This window comes from Hyla sarda, chromosome 4, assembly GCF_029499605.1.
Source record: "Hyla sarda isolate aHylSar1 chromosome 4, aHylSar1.hap1, whole genome shotgun sequence".
In the NCBI taxonomy this organism is placed as follows: Eukaryota; Metazoa; Chordata; class Amphibia; order Anura; family Hylidae; genus Hyla; species Hyla sarda.
This window is the reverse complement of record NC_079192.1, coordinates 42,115,341-42,132,325: the sequence shown is the minus strand read 5'-3', so window position 1 is coordinate 42,132,325 and position 16,985 is coordinate 42,115,341. Positions and strand designations below refer to the sequence as shown.

The 16,985-nt window shown below is 46.3% G+C and overlaps 1 protein-coding gene across 4 annotated transcripts in view; it reads right to left on the bottom strand.

Annotated features, from left to right (window-relative positions):
• OLFM2 (olfactomedin 2) overlaps positions 1-16,985 on the bottom strand; it is a 372,622-nt gene that overhangs the window by 121,930 nt on the left and 233,707 nt on the right. For all 4 annotated transcript variants that reach the window (XM_056570655.1, XM_056570658.1, XM_056570657.1 and 1 more), the window contains exon 2: positions 10,184-10,333. In XM_056570655.1, the coding sequence (XP_056426630.1) occupies positions 10,184-10,333 (150 nt within the window). The remainder of the gene's footprint in view (positions 1-10,183; positions 10,334-16,985) is intronic.

Here is a 16,985-nt window from a genome sequence, read left to right as displayed (position 1 = left end):
CCGGGACCGACGCGATATGATGCGGGATCGCGGCGCCATCCCGCTTCATATGGCGGGAGCCGGCGCAGGACGTAAATATACGTCCTACGTCGTTAAGGGGTTAAGAGTCTCCCCTGTCCTCCACTTGTTACCTGTATTAATGGCACCTGTTTGAACTTGTTATCAGTATAAAAGACACCTTTCCACAACCTCAAACAGACACACTCCAAACTCCACTATGGCCAAACCAAAGAGCTGTCGAAGGACACCAGAAACAAAATTATACACCTGCATCAGGCTGGGAAGACTGAATCCTCAATAGGCAAGCATCTTGGTGTGAAGAAATCAACTGTGGGAGCAATTATAAGAAAATGGAAGACATACAAGACCACTGATAATCTCCCTGGATCTGGAGCTCCACACAAGATCTCACCCCATGGTGTCAAAATGATCACATGAACAGTGAGCAAAAATCCCAGAATCACACGGGGAGACCTAGTGAATGACCTGCAGAGAGCTGGGACCAAAGTAACAAAGGCTACCATCAGTAACAGACTATGCTGCCAGGGACTCAAATCATGCAGTGACAGACATGTCCCCCTGCTTAAACCAGTACATGTCCGGCCCCTCTGAAGTTTGCTAGAGAGCATTTGGATGATCCAGAAGAGTATATGGTCAGATGAAACCAAAGTAGAACTTTTTGGTAAAAACTCAACTTGTCGTGTTTGGAGGAGAAAGAATGCTGAGTTGCATCCAAAGAACAGCATACATACTGTGAAGCATGGAGGTGGAAACATCATGCATTGGGGCTGTTTTTGTGCTTAAGGGATCAGAACAACTGATCCGTGTAAAGGAAAAAAAGAATGGGTCCATGTATCATGAGATTTTGAGGGAAAACCTCCTTCCATCAGCAAGGGCATTGAAGATGAAACGTGGCTGGGTCTTTCAGCATGACAATGATCCCAAACACACCGCCCGGGCAACAAAGGAGTGGATTTGTAAGAAGCATTTCAAGGTCCTGGAATGGCCTAGCCAGTCTCCATATATCAACCCCATAGAAAACCTTTGGAGGGAGTTGAAAGTCAGTGTTGCCCAGCGGCAGCCCCAGAACATCACTGCTCTAGAGGAGATCTGCATGGAGCAATGGGCCAAAATACTAGCAACAGTGAAAACCTTGAGAAGACTTACAGAAAACATTTGACCTCTGTCATTGCCAACAAAGGGTATATAACAAAGTATTGAGATTAACTTTTGTTATTGACCAAATACTTATTTTCCACCATAATTTGCAAATAAATTCTTTAAAAATCATGTGATTTTATGGATTTTTTTCTCATTATGTCATAGTTGAGGTATACCTATGATGAAAATTACAGGCCTCTTGTTACGCCGAGCGCTCCGGGTCCCCGATCCTCCCCGGAGCGCTCGCTACACTCTCCTCACTGCAGCGCTCCGGTCAGATCCACTGACCCGGGGCGCTGCGATACCGCCTCCAGCCGGGATGCGATTCGCGATGCGGGTAGCGCCCGCTCGCGATGCGCACCCCGGCTCCCGTACCTGACTCGCTCTCCGTCGGTCCTGTCCCGGCGCGCGCGGCCCCGCTCCCTAGGGCGCGCGCGCGCCGGGTCTTTGCGATTTAAAGGGCCACTGCGCCGCTGATTGGCGCAGTGGTTCCAATTAGTCTGATCACCTGTGCACTTCCCTATATTACCTCACTTCCCCTGCACTTCCTTGCCGGATCTTGTTGCCATCGTGCCAGTGAAAGCGTTTCCTTGTGTGTTCCTAGCCTGTGTTCCAGACCTCCTGCCGTTGCCCCTGACTACGATCCTTGCTGCCTGCCCCGACCTTCTGCTACGTCCGACCTTGCTTCTGTCTACTCCCTTGTACCGCGCCTATCTTCAGCAGCCAGAGAGGTTGAGCCGTTGCTAGTGGATACGACCTGGTCACTACCGCCGCAGCAAGACCATCCCGCTTTGCGGCGGGCTCTGGTGAAAACCAGTAGTGACTTAGAACCGATCCACTAGCACGGTCCACGCCAATCCCTCTCTGGCACAGAGGATCCACTACCTGCCAGCCGGCATCGTGACAGTAGATCCGGCCATGGATCCCGCTGAAGTTCCTCTGCCAGTTGTCGCTGACCTCACCACGGTGGTCGCCCAGCAGTCACAACAGATAGCGCAACAAGGCCAACAGCTGTCTCAACTGACCGTTATGCTACAGCAGTTACTACCACAGCTTCAGCAATCATCTCCTCCGCCAGCTCCTGCACCTCCTCCGCAGCGAGTGGCCGCTTCTGGTCTACGCCTATCCTTGCCGGATAAATTTGATGGGGACTCTAAGTTTTGCCGTGGCTTTCTTTCCCAATGTTCCCTGCACTTGGAGATGATGTCGGACCAGTTTCCCACTGAAAGGTCTAAGGTGGCTTTCGTAGTCAGCCTTCTGTCTGGAAAAGCCCTGTCTTGGGCCACACCGCTCTGGGACCGCAATGACCCCGTCACTGCCTCTGTACATTCCTTCTTCTCGGAAATCCGAAGTGTCTTTGAGGAACCTGCCCGAGCCTCTTCTGCTGAGACTGCCCTGTTGAACCTGGTCCAGGGTAATTCTTCCGTTGGCGAGTATGCCGTACAATTCCGTACTCTTGCTTCAGAATTATCCTGGAATAATGAGGCCCTCTGCGCGACCTTTAAAAAAGGCCTATCCAGCAACATTAAAGATGTTCTGGCCGCACGAGAAATCCCTGCTAATCTACATGAACTCATTCACCTAGCCACTCGCATTGACATGCGTTTTTCCGAAAGGCGTCAGGAGCTCCGCCAGGATATGGACTCTGTTCGCACGAGGCGTTTCTTCTCCCCGGCTCCTCTCTCCTCTGGTCCCCTGCAATCTGTTCCTGTGCCTCCCGCCGTGGAGGCTATGCAGGTCGACCGGTCTCGCCTGACACCTCAAGAGAGGACACAACGCCGCATGGAGAATCTCTGCCTGTACTGTGCTAGTACCGAACACTTCCTGAAGGATTGTCCTATCCGTCCTCCCCGCCTGGAAAGACGTACGCTGACTCCGCACAAAGGTGAGACAGTCCTTGATGTCTACTCTGCTTCTCCACGTCTTACTGTGCCTGTGCGGATATCTGCCTCGGCCTTCTCCTTCTCTACTATGGCCTTCTTGGACTCCGGATCTGCAGGAAATTTTATTTTGGCCTCTCTCGTCAACAGGTTCAACATCCCAGTGACCAGTCTCGCCAGACCCCTCTACATCAATTGTGTAAACAATGAAAGATTGGACTGTACCATACGTTTCCGCACGGAGCCCCTTCTAATGTGCATCGGATCTCATCACGAGAGGATTGAACTTTTGGTCCTCCCCAATTGCACTTCTGAAATTCTCCTTGGACTTCCCTGGCTTCAACTTCATTCCCCAACCCTGGATTGGTCCACTGGGGAGATCAAGAGTTGGGGGCCCTCTTGTTCCAAGGACTGCCTAAAACCGGTTCCCAGTAACCCTTGCCGTGACTCTGTGGTTCCTCCTGTAACCGGCCTCCCTAAGGCCTATATGGACTTTGCGGATGTTTTTTGCAAAAAACAAGCTGAGACTCTACCTCCTCACAGGCCTTATGATTGTCCTATCGACCTCCTCCCGGGCACTACTCCACCCCGGGGCAGAATTTATCCTCTGTCCGCCCCAGAGACTCTTGCCATGTCTGAATACGTCCAGGAAAATTTAAAAAAGGGCTTTATCCGTAAATCCTCCTCTCCTGCCGGAGCCGGATTTTTCTTTGTGTCCAAAAAAGATGGCTCCCTACGTCCTTGCATTGACTACCGCGGTCTTAATAAAATCACGGTTAAGAACCGCTACCCCCTACCCCTCATCTCTGAACTCTTTGATCGCCTCCAAGGTGCCCACATCTTTACCAAACTGGACTTAAGAGGTGCTTATAATCTCATCCGCATCAGAGAGGGGGATGAATGGAAAACGGCATTTAACACCAGAGATGGACACTTTGAGTATCTGGTCATGCCCTTTGGCCTGTGCAACGCCCCTGCCGTCTTCCAAGACTTTGTTAATGAAATTTTTCGTGATCTCTTATACTCCTGTGTTGTTGTATATCTGGACGATATCCTGATTTTTTCTGCCAATCTAGAAGAACACCGCCAGCATGTCCGTATGGTTCTTCAGAGACTTCGTGACAATCAACTCTATGCCAAAATAGAGAAATGTCTGTTTGAATGCCAATCTCTTCCTTTCCTAGGATACTTGGTCTCTGGCCAGGGACTACAAATGGATCCAGACAAACTCTCTGCCATCTTAGATTGGCCACGCCCCTCCGGACTCCGTGCTATCCAACGTTTTTTGGGGTTCGCCAATTATTACAGGCAATTTATTCCACATTTTTCTACCGTTGTGGCTCCTATCGTGGCTTTAACCAAAAAAAATGCCGATCCCAAGTCTTGGCCTCCTCAAGCGGAAGACGCCTTTAAACGGCTCAAGTCTGCCTTTTCTTCGGCTCCCGTGCTCTCCAGACCTGACCCATCCAAACCCTTCCTATTGGAGGTTGATGCCTCCTCAGTGGGAGCTGGAGCTGTCCTAGGACCTTCTCTCCGGCGGAGAGGAACTACTCCATCGGGGATCGAGAGCTTCTAGCCATTAAATTAGCACTTGAGGAATGGAGGCATCTGCTGGAGGGATCAAGGTTTCCAGTTATTATTTACACCGATCACAAGAACCTCTCCTACCTCCAGTCTGCCCAACGGCTGAATCCTCGCCAGGCCAGGTGGTCTCTGTTCTTTGCCCGATTTAATTTTGAAATTCACTTTCGGCCTGCCGATAAGAACATTAGGGCCGATGCTCTCTCTCGTTCCTCGGATGCTTCTGAAATTGAACTCTCTCCGCAACACATCATTCCTCCTGACTGCCTGATTTCCACTTCTCCAGCCTCCATCAGGCAAACTCCTCCAGGAAAGACCTTTGTTTCTCCACGCCAACGCCTCGGAATCCTCAAATGGGGTCACTCCTCCCATCTCGCAGGTCATGCGGGCATCAATAAATCTGTGCAACTCATCTCTCGCTTCTATTGGTGGCCGACTCTGGAGACGGATGTTGTGGACTTTGTGCGAGCCTGCACTATCTGTGCCCGGGATAAGACTCCTCGCCAGAAGCCCGCTGGTTTTCTTCATCCTCTGCCTGTCCCCGAACAGCCTTGGTCTCTGATTGGTATGGATTTTATTACTGACTTACCCCCTTCCCGTGGCAACACTGTTATTTGGGTGGTCGTTGATCGATTCTCCAAAATGGCACATTTCATCCCTCTTCCTGGTCTTCCTTCAGCGCCTCAGTTGGCTAAACAATTTTTTGTACACATTTTTCGTCTTCACGGGTTGCCTACGCAGATCGTCTCGGATAGAGGCGTCCAATTCGTGTCTAAATTCTGGAGGGCTCTCTGTAAACAACTCAAGATTAAATTAAATTTTTTTTCTGCATATCATCCTCAATCCAATGGACAAGTAGAAAGAATTAACCAGGTCTTGGGTGATTATTTACGACATTTTGTTTCCTCCCGCCAGGATGACTGGGCAGATCTTCTACCATGGGCCGAATTCTCGTATAACTTCAGAGTCTCTGAATCTTCCTCCAAATCCCCATTTTTCGTGGTGTACGGCCGTCACCCTCTTCCCCCCCTCCCTACCCCCTTGCCCTCTGGTCTGCCCGCTGTGGATGAAATTTCTCGTGACCTTTCCATCATATGGAGAGAGACCCAAAATTCTCTCTTACAGGCTTCATCACGCATGAAGAAGTTCGCGGATAAGAAAAGAAGAGCTCCTCCCATTTTTTCCCCTGGAGACAAGGTATGGCTCTCCGCTAAATATGTCCGCTTCCGTGTCCCTAGCTACAAGTTGGGACCACGCTATCTTGGTCCTTTCAAAATTTTGTGCCAGATTAATCCTGTCTCTTACAAACTTCTTCTTCCTCCTTCTCTTCGTATTCCTAATGCCTTTCACGTTTCTCTTCTTAAACCACTTATCATCAACCGTTTCTCTCCCAAATCTGTTCCTCCCACTCCTGTTTCCGGCTCCTCGGACATCTTCTCCGTCAAAGAGATTCTGGCATCCAAAAAGGTCAGAGGGAAAACCTTTTTTTTAGTGGATTGGGAGGGTTGTGGTCCAGAAGAGAGATCCTGGGAACCTGAGGACAATATCCTAGACAAAAGTCTGCTCCTCAGGTTCTCAGGCTCTAAGAAGAGGGGGAGACCCAAGGGGGGGGGTACTGTTACGCCGAGCGCTCCGGGACCCCGCTCCTCCCCGGAGCGCTCGCTACACTCTCCTCACTGCAGCGCTCCGGTCAGATCCACTGACCCGGGGCGCTGCGATACCGCCTCCAGCCGGGATGCGATTCGCGATGCGGGTAGCGCCCGCTCGCGATGCGCACCCCGGCTCCCGTACCTGACTCGCTCTCCGTCGGTCCTGTCCCGGCGCGCGCGGCCCCGCTCCCTAGGGCGCGCGCGCGCCGGGTCTTTGCGATTTAAAGGGCCACTGCGCCGCTGATTGGCGCAGTGGTTCCAATTAGTCTGATCACCTGTGCACTTCCCTATATTACCTCACTTCCCCTGCACTTCCTTGCCGGATCTTGTTGCCATCGTGCCAGTGAAAGCGTTTCCTTGTGTGTTCCTAGCCTGTGTTCCAGACCTCCTGCCGTTGCCCCTGACTACGATCCTTGCTGCCTGCCCCGACCTTCTGCTACGTCCGACCTTGCTTCTGTCTACTCCCTTGTACCGCGCCTATCTTCAGCAGCCAGAGAGGTTGAGCCGTTGCTAGTGGATACGACCTGGTCACTACCGCCGCAGCAAGACCATCCCGCTTTGCGGCGGGCTCTGGTGAAAACCAGTAGTGACTTAGAACCGATCCACTAGCACGGTCCACGCCAATCCCTCTCTGGCACAGAGGATCCACTACCTGCCAGCCGGCATCGTGACACCTCTCTTATCTTTTTAAGTGGGAGAACTTGCACAATTGGTGGAAGACTAAATACTTTTATGCCCCACTGTGTATATATACTCTCAGAGGCTACTTTTGGGTAGTATACCTTTTGGTGAGATCGGTGACTGCTAGACATCCCACTATGACCCAGCAGGATGATACATTTAAGTAATTGCCCATAATCTAGGCCATTCTCACTAAGGCTACTTTGACACTGCCATTGTGCCCCGTTCTTAAAGGTATACCTATGATTTAAATTACAAGCCTCTTTCATCGTTTTAAGTGGGAGAACTTGCACAATTGGTGGCTGACTAAATACTTTTTTGCCCCACTGTATGTGTTTACAGTGCAAAAATTCTACATAGATTCTGATATGAATTCAGCATCAAAATCCTTGTGGAATCGGCATCAAATCAAGATTGTATTCATTTCAACTGGAAGTCTACACCGCCTTTCACATAGCTCAGATACTTCAGATTGAAGACGTCCGTCTCTCCCCCTCCCATAGACTTGCATTGAAGGGGCGTGGCCGTGACCGCACGAGCCTCCGGCGCTGCACACGACGCTCTAAATGAACGCCGGGTGCAGCAGGGAGATCACGGGGGTCCCACAATCAGACATCTTATTCCCTTTTTCTTTGGATAGGGGATAAGATGTCTAGGGGCAAAGTAGCTCTTTAAGCCTTTTTAAGAGGAAAAAGAACGGTCTGTATCCTCACTTGAAACAGTGCCAGCCTTGCCTATGAGATATGCTTGGGACCACAGCTTAGCTCCCTTTCACTGTTGGCAGAACATGTGATCCTGGGGCAATATTTAGACCACCCATGCCTTATTGATTTCCTCTCCCATGATAATGCAAGATCTGGCAACCGGTTCCAGATGCTGCAAACTGTTTTTTTTTTTTGTTTGATCTAGAAGAGGATTAGATGTCTTCTCGTGCCAACATTTTGCTGCCTAACTTGGCAATAATATACTTAATAATTATAGATTTAATCATATATTTTCTTTCTTGATTATAGGCAAGAATACTGTCCTTGGAAGATTTATTGATGGTGCTCAATATAATGACCGTGACTTTCGGAGGATCACACTACACGGCATAATTACATTCCTAACAATGATAAGTCATCGTTTCCCACTTCATTCACTATAATGACTTTCTTCTGATAATAATCGCAAGTTAAAATAGACAGACGGCATCTTATAAAGGCAACTGGAAAAATAGGACCATCCAATAAGGCCATTAAAGATGGATTTTAGATAACATTTAGACTCACAAAGTAAGGGAAGGATATGGATGAGGTTATTATTTGACCCAAATTTATCTTTTTTTTTCATGTTAGATTTGACAAACTTGTTTAAGCGGTTACTGAGGACAAGGCATCCTAGGCATGAAGCACCTAACATACATTGGCCCTCATTTACTTAGAGTGGAGTGTAGTTTTCTACGTGGGTTTTTGTTTCTGACAGGTATTTTTCCTCGGTATCTACTATTGTATGTTGTATTTTTGGTTTTTCCCTGCGTTTTGCTCTTTTTACTCATGCTCTGAGCAGTCGGGTTTTCAAGAGCTTAAATCCACCACATTTTATGTGAAAACATTAGTAAATTTGTAGGTTTCTTTAGAAAATGTAGTTTTTTTGGAGACACACCTCTTTTCCATGATGGCCACGGCCCTTTGTAGGGATTTCTTAATAAAGTGGAGAGTTAGTAGGGTTCTCTAGATTTTTTTGTTGGAAATTATGGTGCCCGACACATGCAACACAAAAAACCCTACAAAATCTACTCAGAACATTCTTAGTAAATGAGGCCTATTATGTACTGCTTAAAGGGGTACTCTGTTGGGGAAAAAAAATTATAAAATTTTTTAAAAAAATTGTAAATTACTTAGGTATAAAAATCTTAACCTTTCCAGGAATCTTTGTGTAGTTCTTTCCAGTCTGACCACAATGCTCTCTGCTGCCACCTGTGTCCATATTAGGGACTGTCCTGTCATATCAGGAACTGTCCTGTCATAAGTGAGGGATGGTCACTGGTCAAAACAATAAATGACAAAAACATACAAAGGCCGTGAACAGCACGCACACACACACTGAACCGAAGTCAACGAGCCGAGTCAAAGCCAGGAGAGAATGGAGTACAATAACAGTGAGCCAAAGAGTATCCAAAAGCCAAGCCAAAAAGTAACAGAACCAGATAAGACAATATAAGTACAGAGGTAGCTAGTTTCAGTCACAAGAACTTTCACAGGCAAGGCATAACTGAGAAAGACCTCCTTATATATCCCTATGCTGCTAGCAGGAAGATTCTAATTGGCTCAGCAAGCTGAACCACACCCAGAGCACAGAGGTGTAGTCCCAGCAACAGAATAAACAACAGAGTAATAAAGAATTAACCCTACGGGTTCTGGCAGAACCAGCCATAACATGTCCAGAGTAGGAGAGGGTTGCTATGGGGATTTGCTTCTACTCTGGACAGTTCCTAACACGGAAAGAGGTGTCAGCACAGAGCACTGTGGTCAGACTGGAGAGAACTACACAAGGATTAAGATTTTTCTATAGAAGTAATTTACAAATCTGTAATTTGAAAACATTTTTTTTTCTCCCTCCAGAGTACCCCTTTAATGTAGCCTGTGGAGGTCCTACAGCGAAGCTAAACATAAACTGCCAGATTGTATTTCAGATTAGTTTCGAGGGCCTATACCTATCTTTGGAATGGAAACAGGCAAGCCAATATGAGGACAAAATAGTGGTAGACGTAAGTGCTTGCCTTAGAGGTGGAATCCTTATCTATTAAGACACGTATGTCATATATTGTCAATATTCTATAAATGTTGCTTTATACAACCCCAAAAATAAAATGATTTAAGGATGACTTCCCTCTGGAATGCCCAGGAATAATCTGTGGGGAAACCCGGCAGGACCACCCTAATGGAAATGAAGTCTTCAATAGTTCCCACCAATGGGATATCTGTGCATGCTTCCTCTAGAATAGTGGTCTCCAACTGTGACCCTTTAGATGTTGCAAAACTTCAACTTCCAGCATGCCCGGACAGCCAATGGCAGCCAATGCTGGGAGTTGAAGTTTTGCAACAACCAGAGGGCCACAGTTTAAAAACACTGCTCTAGAGGATGAGATGCTCTTTGTAATTTTAATTTACTCTGGATACACAAGGAACTCGCCCTCTATTCACTCATAATGCCCTAACAGGGTATATAAAGTCAGCTTCATCTGATTACCTTTTCCATCAGCTGTCTTAGCTGCCGACTCCGAGGGTCTCTGGAGCAGGTGGTCTGTGCCGGAGCAACCACTGTGCAGATGCATTTGCCGTCAGGGGCTTGCGCCGATGTATAAATTTGCCACCCATCTTCAGGACTGGGGAAAAGGGTCTGAAAAGAGAACATAAGGAGATGATTTAGGACATTCTAAGGTTTTACAATTATTTACAATCTCAACATAAAGACCTCCAGCAAAATTCATATGTGTAAAGAATCTGCTATCAAGACCCTTAATCTAAGAGGCCACAATTAAACTACAGAGGCAATGGCTACCAATGAAAGGAACTTAAAAATATTCAAACATCATACATGTATACATGGTGGCTCCTTAAAGGGGTACTCCACTGGAAAACATTTTCTTTTTTAAATCAACTTGTGCCAGAAAGTTAAACAGATTTGTAAATTGCTTCTATTTAAAAATCTTAATCCTTCCAGTACTTATCAGCTTCTGTCTACTACAAAGGAAGTTATTTTCTTTTTGAATTTTCTTTCTGCCTGACCACAGTGCTCTCTGCTGACACCTCTGTTCATTTTAGGAACTGTCTAACTGTCTGAATCCCCATACAAACCCCTCCTGCTCAGGACAGTTCCTGACATGGACAGAGGTGTCAGCAGAGAACACTGTGGTCAGACAGAAAGGAAATTCAAAAAGAACTTCCTGTGGAGCATATAGCAGCCCTGATAAATACTTGAAGGATTAAGATTTTTTAATAGAAGTAATTTACAAATCTGTTTAACTTTCTGGCACCAGTTGATTTAAAAGAAAATGTTTTCCTGTGGAGTACCCCTTTAACACAATCTCCAGCAGCTAATCTAGTCTTTACGTGGTTTCTCTGTCTTTTGGCCAAGTTAGGAACAAATCATTCAAAACCCTTTACTTGATGCCTGACATTGTAGATAACAAAAAAGTTCTCTTTGAAAGAGTTTTGGGATTGGAGTGGTTTTCGTGGCCTAGAGTGATCTCATCAATGGAATAAAGAATGGATTTTTTTGGGGGGAAATGTTTCCCTTTGCTGCCATCCAAATTGCCATCCGAACTAGAATGCCATAAATATGACCATATGACACCGGTAGACTTGCTTGGCTAGAATGTACAATGTGTATTCATTTGTTGGGCAGCTTTCTGCTTGGTCATCCATCCATCTGAACCCCATTTTGTATGTACTGTGATAGCACGGTTTCATCTAAAATCCTGTGACTGACACATTTTTCCCAAAACAGAATATGTGTTACCTAAGCTCCGCCCTGGCTAAGCACTTCAGTTGTGAATGACGCATTAGACTTTCTATAATTGTCAGGATCAGTCATCAATAGTCATGGAGAAGGCGAGAATAAATCACAGGGTAAAATGGAACCTTGGGTGGGTACTTCTCCAAGTAAAGAAAACAGATCCAATGCAACCTACAAAAAAGGTTCCTGAGGAAAAGCCTGTTATGTCCTAGAAACACGTTGCACTTTTTGAAATAAACAAGTGTGTGCTTGTATGTTACAATGGACCTGTTTGCTTTATTTGGAGAAGTGCCCACCTGTGATTCCATTTTTCTCTGTGATTTATTCACACTTTCTTTACCACAACAATTTTCGGATACTGATGGGCATCTGCAGAGTCCGGAGGAACCACAAGACTGCTGATCAACTACATGCCTGATAAGGTGTTGTGGTCTTTGTGCAATGTAATCTGGTAAGTGCCCATGTTTTTTTTTTTTTTTTGCTGCTCCTATATGTGATTCTCGCTGACCCAGGGCTTAAAGGGGTATCCTGCCTTAGACATCTTATCCTCTATCCAAAGCATAGGGGGATAAGATGTCTGATCGCAGGGGTACAGCCACTGGGTACCCCCATTATCTTGGCTGCGACACCCCAGACATCCGGTGCATGGAACAAAGTATACGCTCTGTGTCGGATGACTGGCGATGCGGGGCGGAGGCTTGTGAAATCATGACTACGCCCCCTTAATGCAAGTCTATGGGAGGGGATGTGACGGCCCCCTCGCATAGACTTGCATTCAGGGGGCTTGGCCGTGACATCATGAGCCTCTGGCACTGCACCCGACCCTCTAAACGAACGCCCGGTACAGCAGGGAGATCGCGGGGTCCCCAGTGGACCCATACGCTCTTTGCCGGATGACTTTGGATAGTGGATAAGATGTCTAGGGGCAGAGTAACCCTTTAAGCCCCCACCCCTAGCGACGCCTATGTATACCAATCATCCTGATGGTACTTTTTCTTTGCCTCTAAGCCTGTTATAGTGTTTACGGGCTTCACTAGGAACCCACCATTTTTGCTTTTAATTGTATCTATAAGTGATCAATAGTTTCCTATATAAAGCCGCTCTTCATAAAGAGCTGCACTCACAATCCTGTGTGCTTCAGAGCTGAAATCTCATCATTCCATGTCACCTCACGATCTGCACAGTGCTTGCCCTGGTAAGTTGCATTCTGGAAAGTATCTTTTACCTCAAACACTGTACAGTTTCAGAATTGGTAAAAATCACTGTCCCGCTGCAATATAGGAACGCGGCTAAAGTGTTAAAAGTTTCTCCGTCAACACATCAGAATTGCAAATGCAGCTCTGGAGTCTAATACAGACCATAACTGGAGGTTGATCCAAGGTGAGAAATGCAATGTGTTTTCGATTTATTCATTTGACATTATACAGAATGGTTTTACAGTGTTTCTTAAAATGTGTAAAAATTGTTTTATCGAATGGGAGCTGGATGTTTCTCTAAATTATTTGTAACCAAACTTTTAAGAATTAACACAGACTCAGCAGGTCTGTAATGGAGATCGATATTCTACAACGTTTACATTACTATTACTCATGATGTTGCTCATGGGCCGCCGCTCCCTCTGACCCCCGAAGCCCAATTTAATTTGAAGGTAGAAACTGAGATGTCAGAACACTTGCGACACTGCCGATTCTCACCAGGGGTAGGCTGAGGGCCAAGTGGAGTTCTGCCCCAAACATTCGACAACTGAGATCAAACATTAAAGGGGTACTCCACGACATCTTATCCCCTATTCAAAGGATAGGGAATAAGATGTCTGATCATGGGGGTCCCGCCACTGGCGATCTTCCAACTCACCCGGTGTTCATTTAGAGCATCAGGTGCAGCGTCGGACCCTCGTGACGTCACACCCACGCTCCCTTCAATGCAAGTCTATGGGAGGGGGCATGACGGACGTCACGTCCCCTCCCATAGACTTGCATTGAAGGGGGCATGCCCATGACATCACAAGCCTTTGCCCCGCATCGCCAGTCATCTGGAAGGGAGCAAAGTGTCTAGGGGTAGAGTACCCCTTTAAGTTACAGGAACAAGACTGAATGTAAATTTTGCACTGTGTAGAAGAGTTTATTCAGCAGTTTGTAAAAGGGTTGGCTGGTCCGAACAACCACTTTTTGGTAATATGATGGTTGCATTTCTCAGACCTGGCAAACCCATACATAAACCGCCCATAAATCTAGAGGGTAACTATGGTTTTCAAACACCTTGTGGCTCCAAGCATCATTTACTTTCACTTCTACACAGCTAAAGCAAGTATACAGAAATTGCTAAGTTCCATGGACTTGCATTACAGTGCAAGTCTATGGGACCTCCCCTTTTGGAAGAGTAAGCAATGGAAAGGATTGGCTGTTACGCATGGCATATCAAGATTCACCATATCATTATCTCTGGGTTATTCTAGTGTATCAATGGCTGGCAGCAGAATTTAATTTTTTTTTTGCTCTAGGAATGGATCTATGCCGGATTTTAGTTGTATCTGGCTGTTGGCGGGATTTGTGCAAGTGCTGGTTTTGCTATGAAATGTTCTAGGCTCTCTGTCATATTTGCTTGGTTTAGCCAGCATCTAGTTTTTTTTTGTCCTCGTCATTCTTGCTAGCATATGTGTCTGTCTTTTCTGTCTGAGCGTTTCTATAGAATTGTGTGGGTTAGCAATTCTACAACGTCTATCATTTGCAATCATCTTTAGAAAGTAGTTGCTTACTCCTCCAGCAAGCTGACTGTCCCTGTCCACAGCAGCCCCCTTTAGTAAGTGGTTGCTTAATCACCCTGCAGTTATTACTGCTCCTATATGCGGTTCTTGCTGACCTGGGGCTTAAGCCCCATTAGCCCCCCCAGCAACGCCTATGTGTGACTGACTGTGTGACAATCATTCTGATGAGTACTTACTCCTTTTTTCTGACTTGATACAAGCTTTTATGTTTTTCTAGTTTAATTTCTGGTTGATATTCCTATTTAAAGGGGTAATCCGGCCCTAGACATCTTATCCCCTATCTTAATCACCCTGCAGTTATTACTGCTCCTATATGCGGTTCTTGCTTACCCGGTGTTCATTTAGAGCATCAGGTGCAGCGTCGGACACTCGTGACATCACGCCCACGCCCCCTTCAATGCAAGTCTATGGGAGGGGCGTGACGGACGTCACGCCCCCTCCCATAGACTTGCATTGAAGGGGGCATGGCCATGACATCACAAGCCTTCGCCCCACATCGCCAGTCATCCGGTATGGAGAAAAGTGTCTAGGGGTAGAGTACCCCTTTAAGTTACAGGAACAAGACTGAATGTAAATTTTGCACTGTGTAGAACAGTTTCTTCAGCAGTTTGTAAAAGGGTTGGCTGGTCCGAACAACCACTTTTTGGTAAAATGATGGTTGCATATCTCAGACCTGGCATTCCCATACATAAACTGTCCATTAATTTAGAGGGTAACTATGGTCAACCGCTGGGACCCCCACAGTCACCCTGCAGCACCCACTTGTCATCAGCCTCACAGAGCGAAGATCACTTTGTCTCTGATGACTCACGATACAGGGGCCCGAGTATCGAGGGGGTGGAGCTGTGACATCACGCCCCTCAATGAAATTATATATGGGTGGAGCCATGGCGTCACTATACTCCGGCCCCTGTATTGTGAGTCATCAGACACGGAGCAATCTTCACTCAGTGAGGCTATAGACAAGTGTGTGCTGCAGGGAGATCGTGGGGGGTCCCAGCGATCAGACATTTTATCTAAGATCTGAGATAAGACGTCTAGGGCTGGAGTACCCCTTTAAGGAACTTTTTAACTCTGTGAAGGTGCTGTTCTACTATTGAGACTTGGGGTAGAGCATTATGAAAGCAGCTAGCTGGAAAGCAGCTATTATAAGTGAAGTCTGGTTCTAAAGCCTAGTCAACCCTAAGCATTCTGATAAATAATCCAATTATTAAAAATGAAATCATTCTGCCTAGGTTTATATATGTTTTAAGCGTTGCTCCTTCATTCACTTTTAGTCTACACGCTCCTCTAGGCTCTGTCATCTTCATCCTTAAGGTCTTTTATATGTAATTTATTTGCATTGTCGTCATTCCTCTGTTTTATTGGTGCTCCATAAAATAAAAATGGCAAATAGTCCTGAGTAGTAGAATGCGCTGAACATTTGGGTTACCCAACTATAAACGTAATCCATCATGCCCATTCTGTTCCTAGGTTATTTCCCAGACAAACTCTCCTTCTTTGTAATGAATCTAAAAGCCGCTATCTGATTTACAGATAACAAAGTATACTGTGGGTGCACCGGGAAATACATCACCATAATATTTAGCCAGTATCCTGATGTAGCCCCAAAACATGAAAACAGTGCACCAAAAAAAAATTCTATGTTTTTCTGAAGAATGGTAAAGAATGGAAAGCTAACCCTTTATTAAAGGAAAACTGTCAGCCCGATCACCCACCTTAAAACCAGAACAATGGGGTATACAGTGGGTGAAAAGGTGTGCATAGAGGGGTCACTTACTAAATTTCATCCACTGGTTACGAAGCTATGGGCTTTCAAAGGTCCGTTGTTTAGTCCAGTAATTTGCACTGTGGAGGCGCTGTGGAGTAATTTGCGCTAAGTGACCCCTCTGTGCACTCCTGATCACCCACTCTATAACCCAGTGGTGGGTGATCAGGCATGCAGTTTTCCTTTAACCAGTTGCTGACTTCCTATAGACTATAAACACTCTGACTGTCCAGCATTGTCTATGAGAATGGGAAATGTGCCTGTTAAGGAAAGGGTAAAAGGCCAGACCCCACAAATGTTTGGAACATTTTTGTTCTTTTATCATTTTTTTTTTACTCCTCCAATGCATCTAAACTAAAAAAAAAAAAAATATATATTATTAATAACAGTATTGAATAGTAATATCCTACTGTTTAGTGTATGGTACTCCAGTGGAATGCCATGTGTCTACAGGGAGCAGACTGAAGGGAATAACATATGACTAACTACACAGACGACACACATTATTAGTTTGTAGTCTGTAACCATAGAGACATGTAATGATGCATAAAAGCTGTACACTCAAAACAGTAGGACAGGCTTAAAGGGGTACTCCGTCCCTAGACATCTTATCCCCTATCCAAAGGATAGGGGATAAGATGTCTAATCGCAGGGGACCCACCACTGGGAGCCCCGCGATCTCTGTGCAGTACCCGACATTCATTTAGAACGCCTGGAGTGAGCAGCAGGGGTCGTGAAGTCACTGTCGCGCCCCACGTGATGTCACTCCACGCCTTCTCAATACGAGTGAATTGGAGGGGGGCATGGTGGCTGCCACGCCCCCTCCCGTAGACTTGCATTGAGGGGGCATGACGTGATGTCACGAGGGGCGTGGCAGTGACATCACAAACCCCGCCACCTGCTCCAAACGTTCAGAACAAAATGTTCTGAATGCTGGGGCAGCGGAGTACCCCTTTAGCAAAAGATGTTTGCTAAGTTAAATGAGTATTCCAATGTGGGAC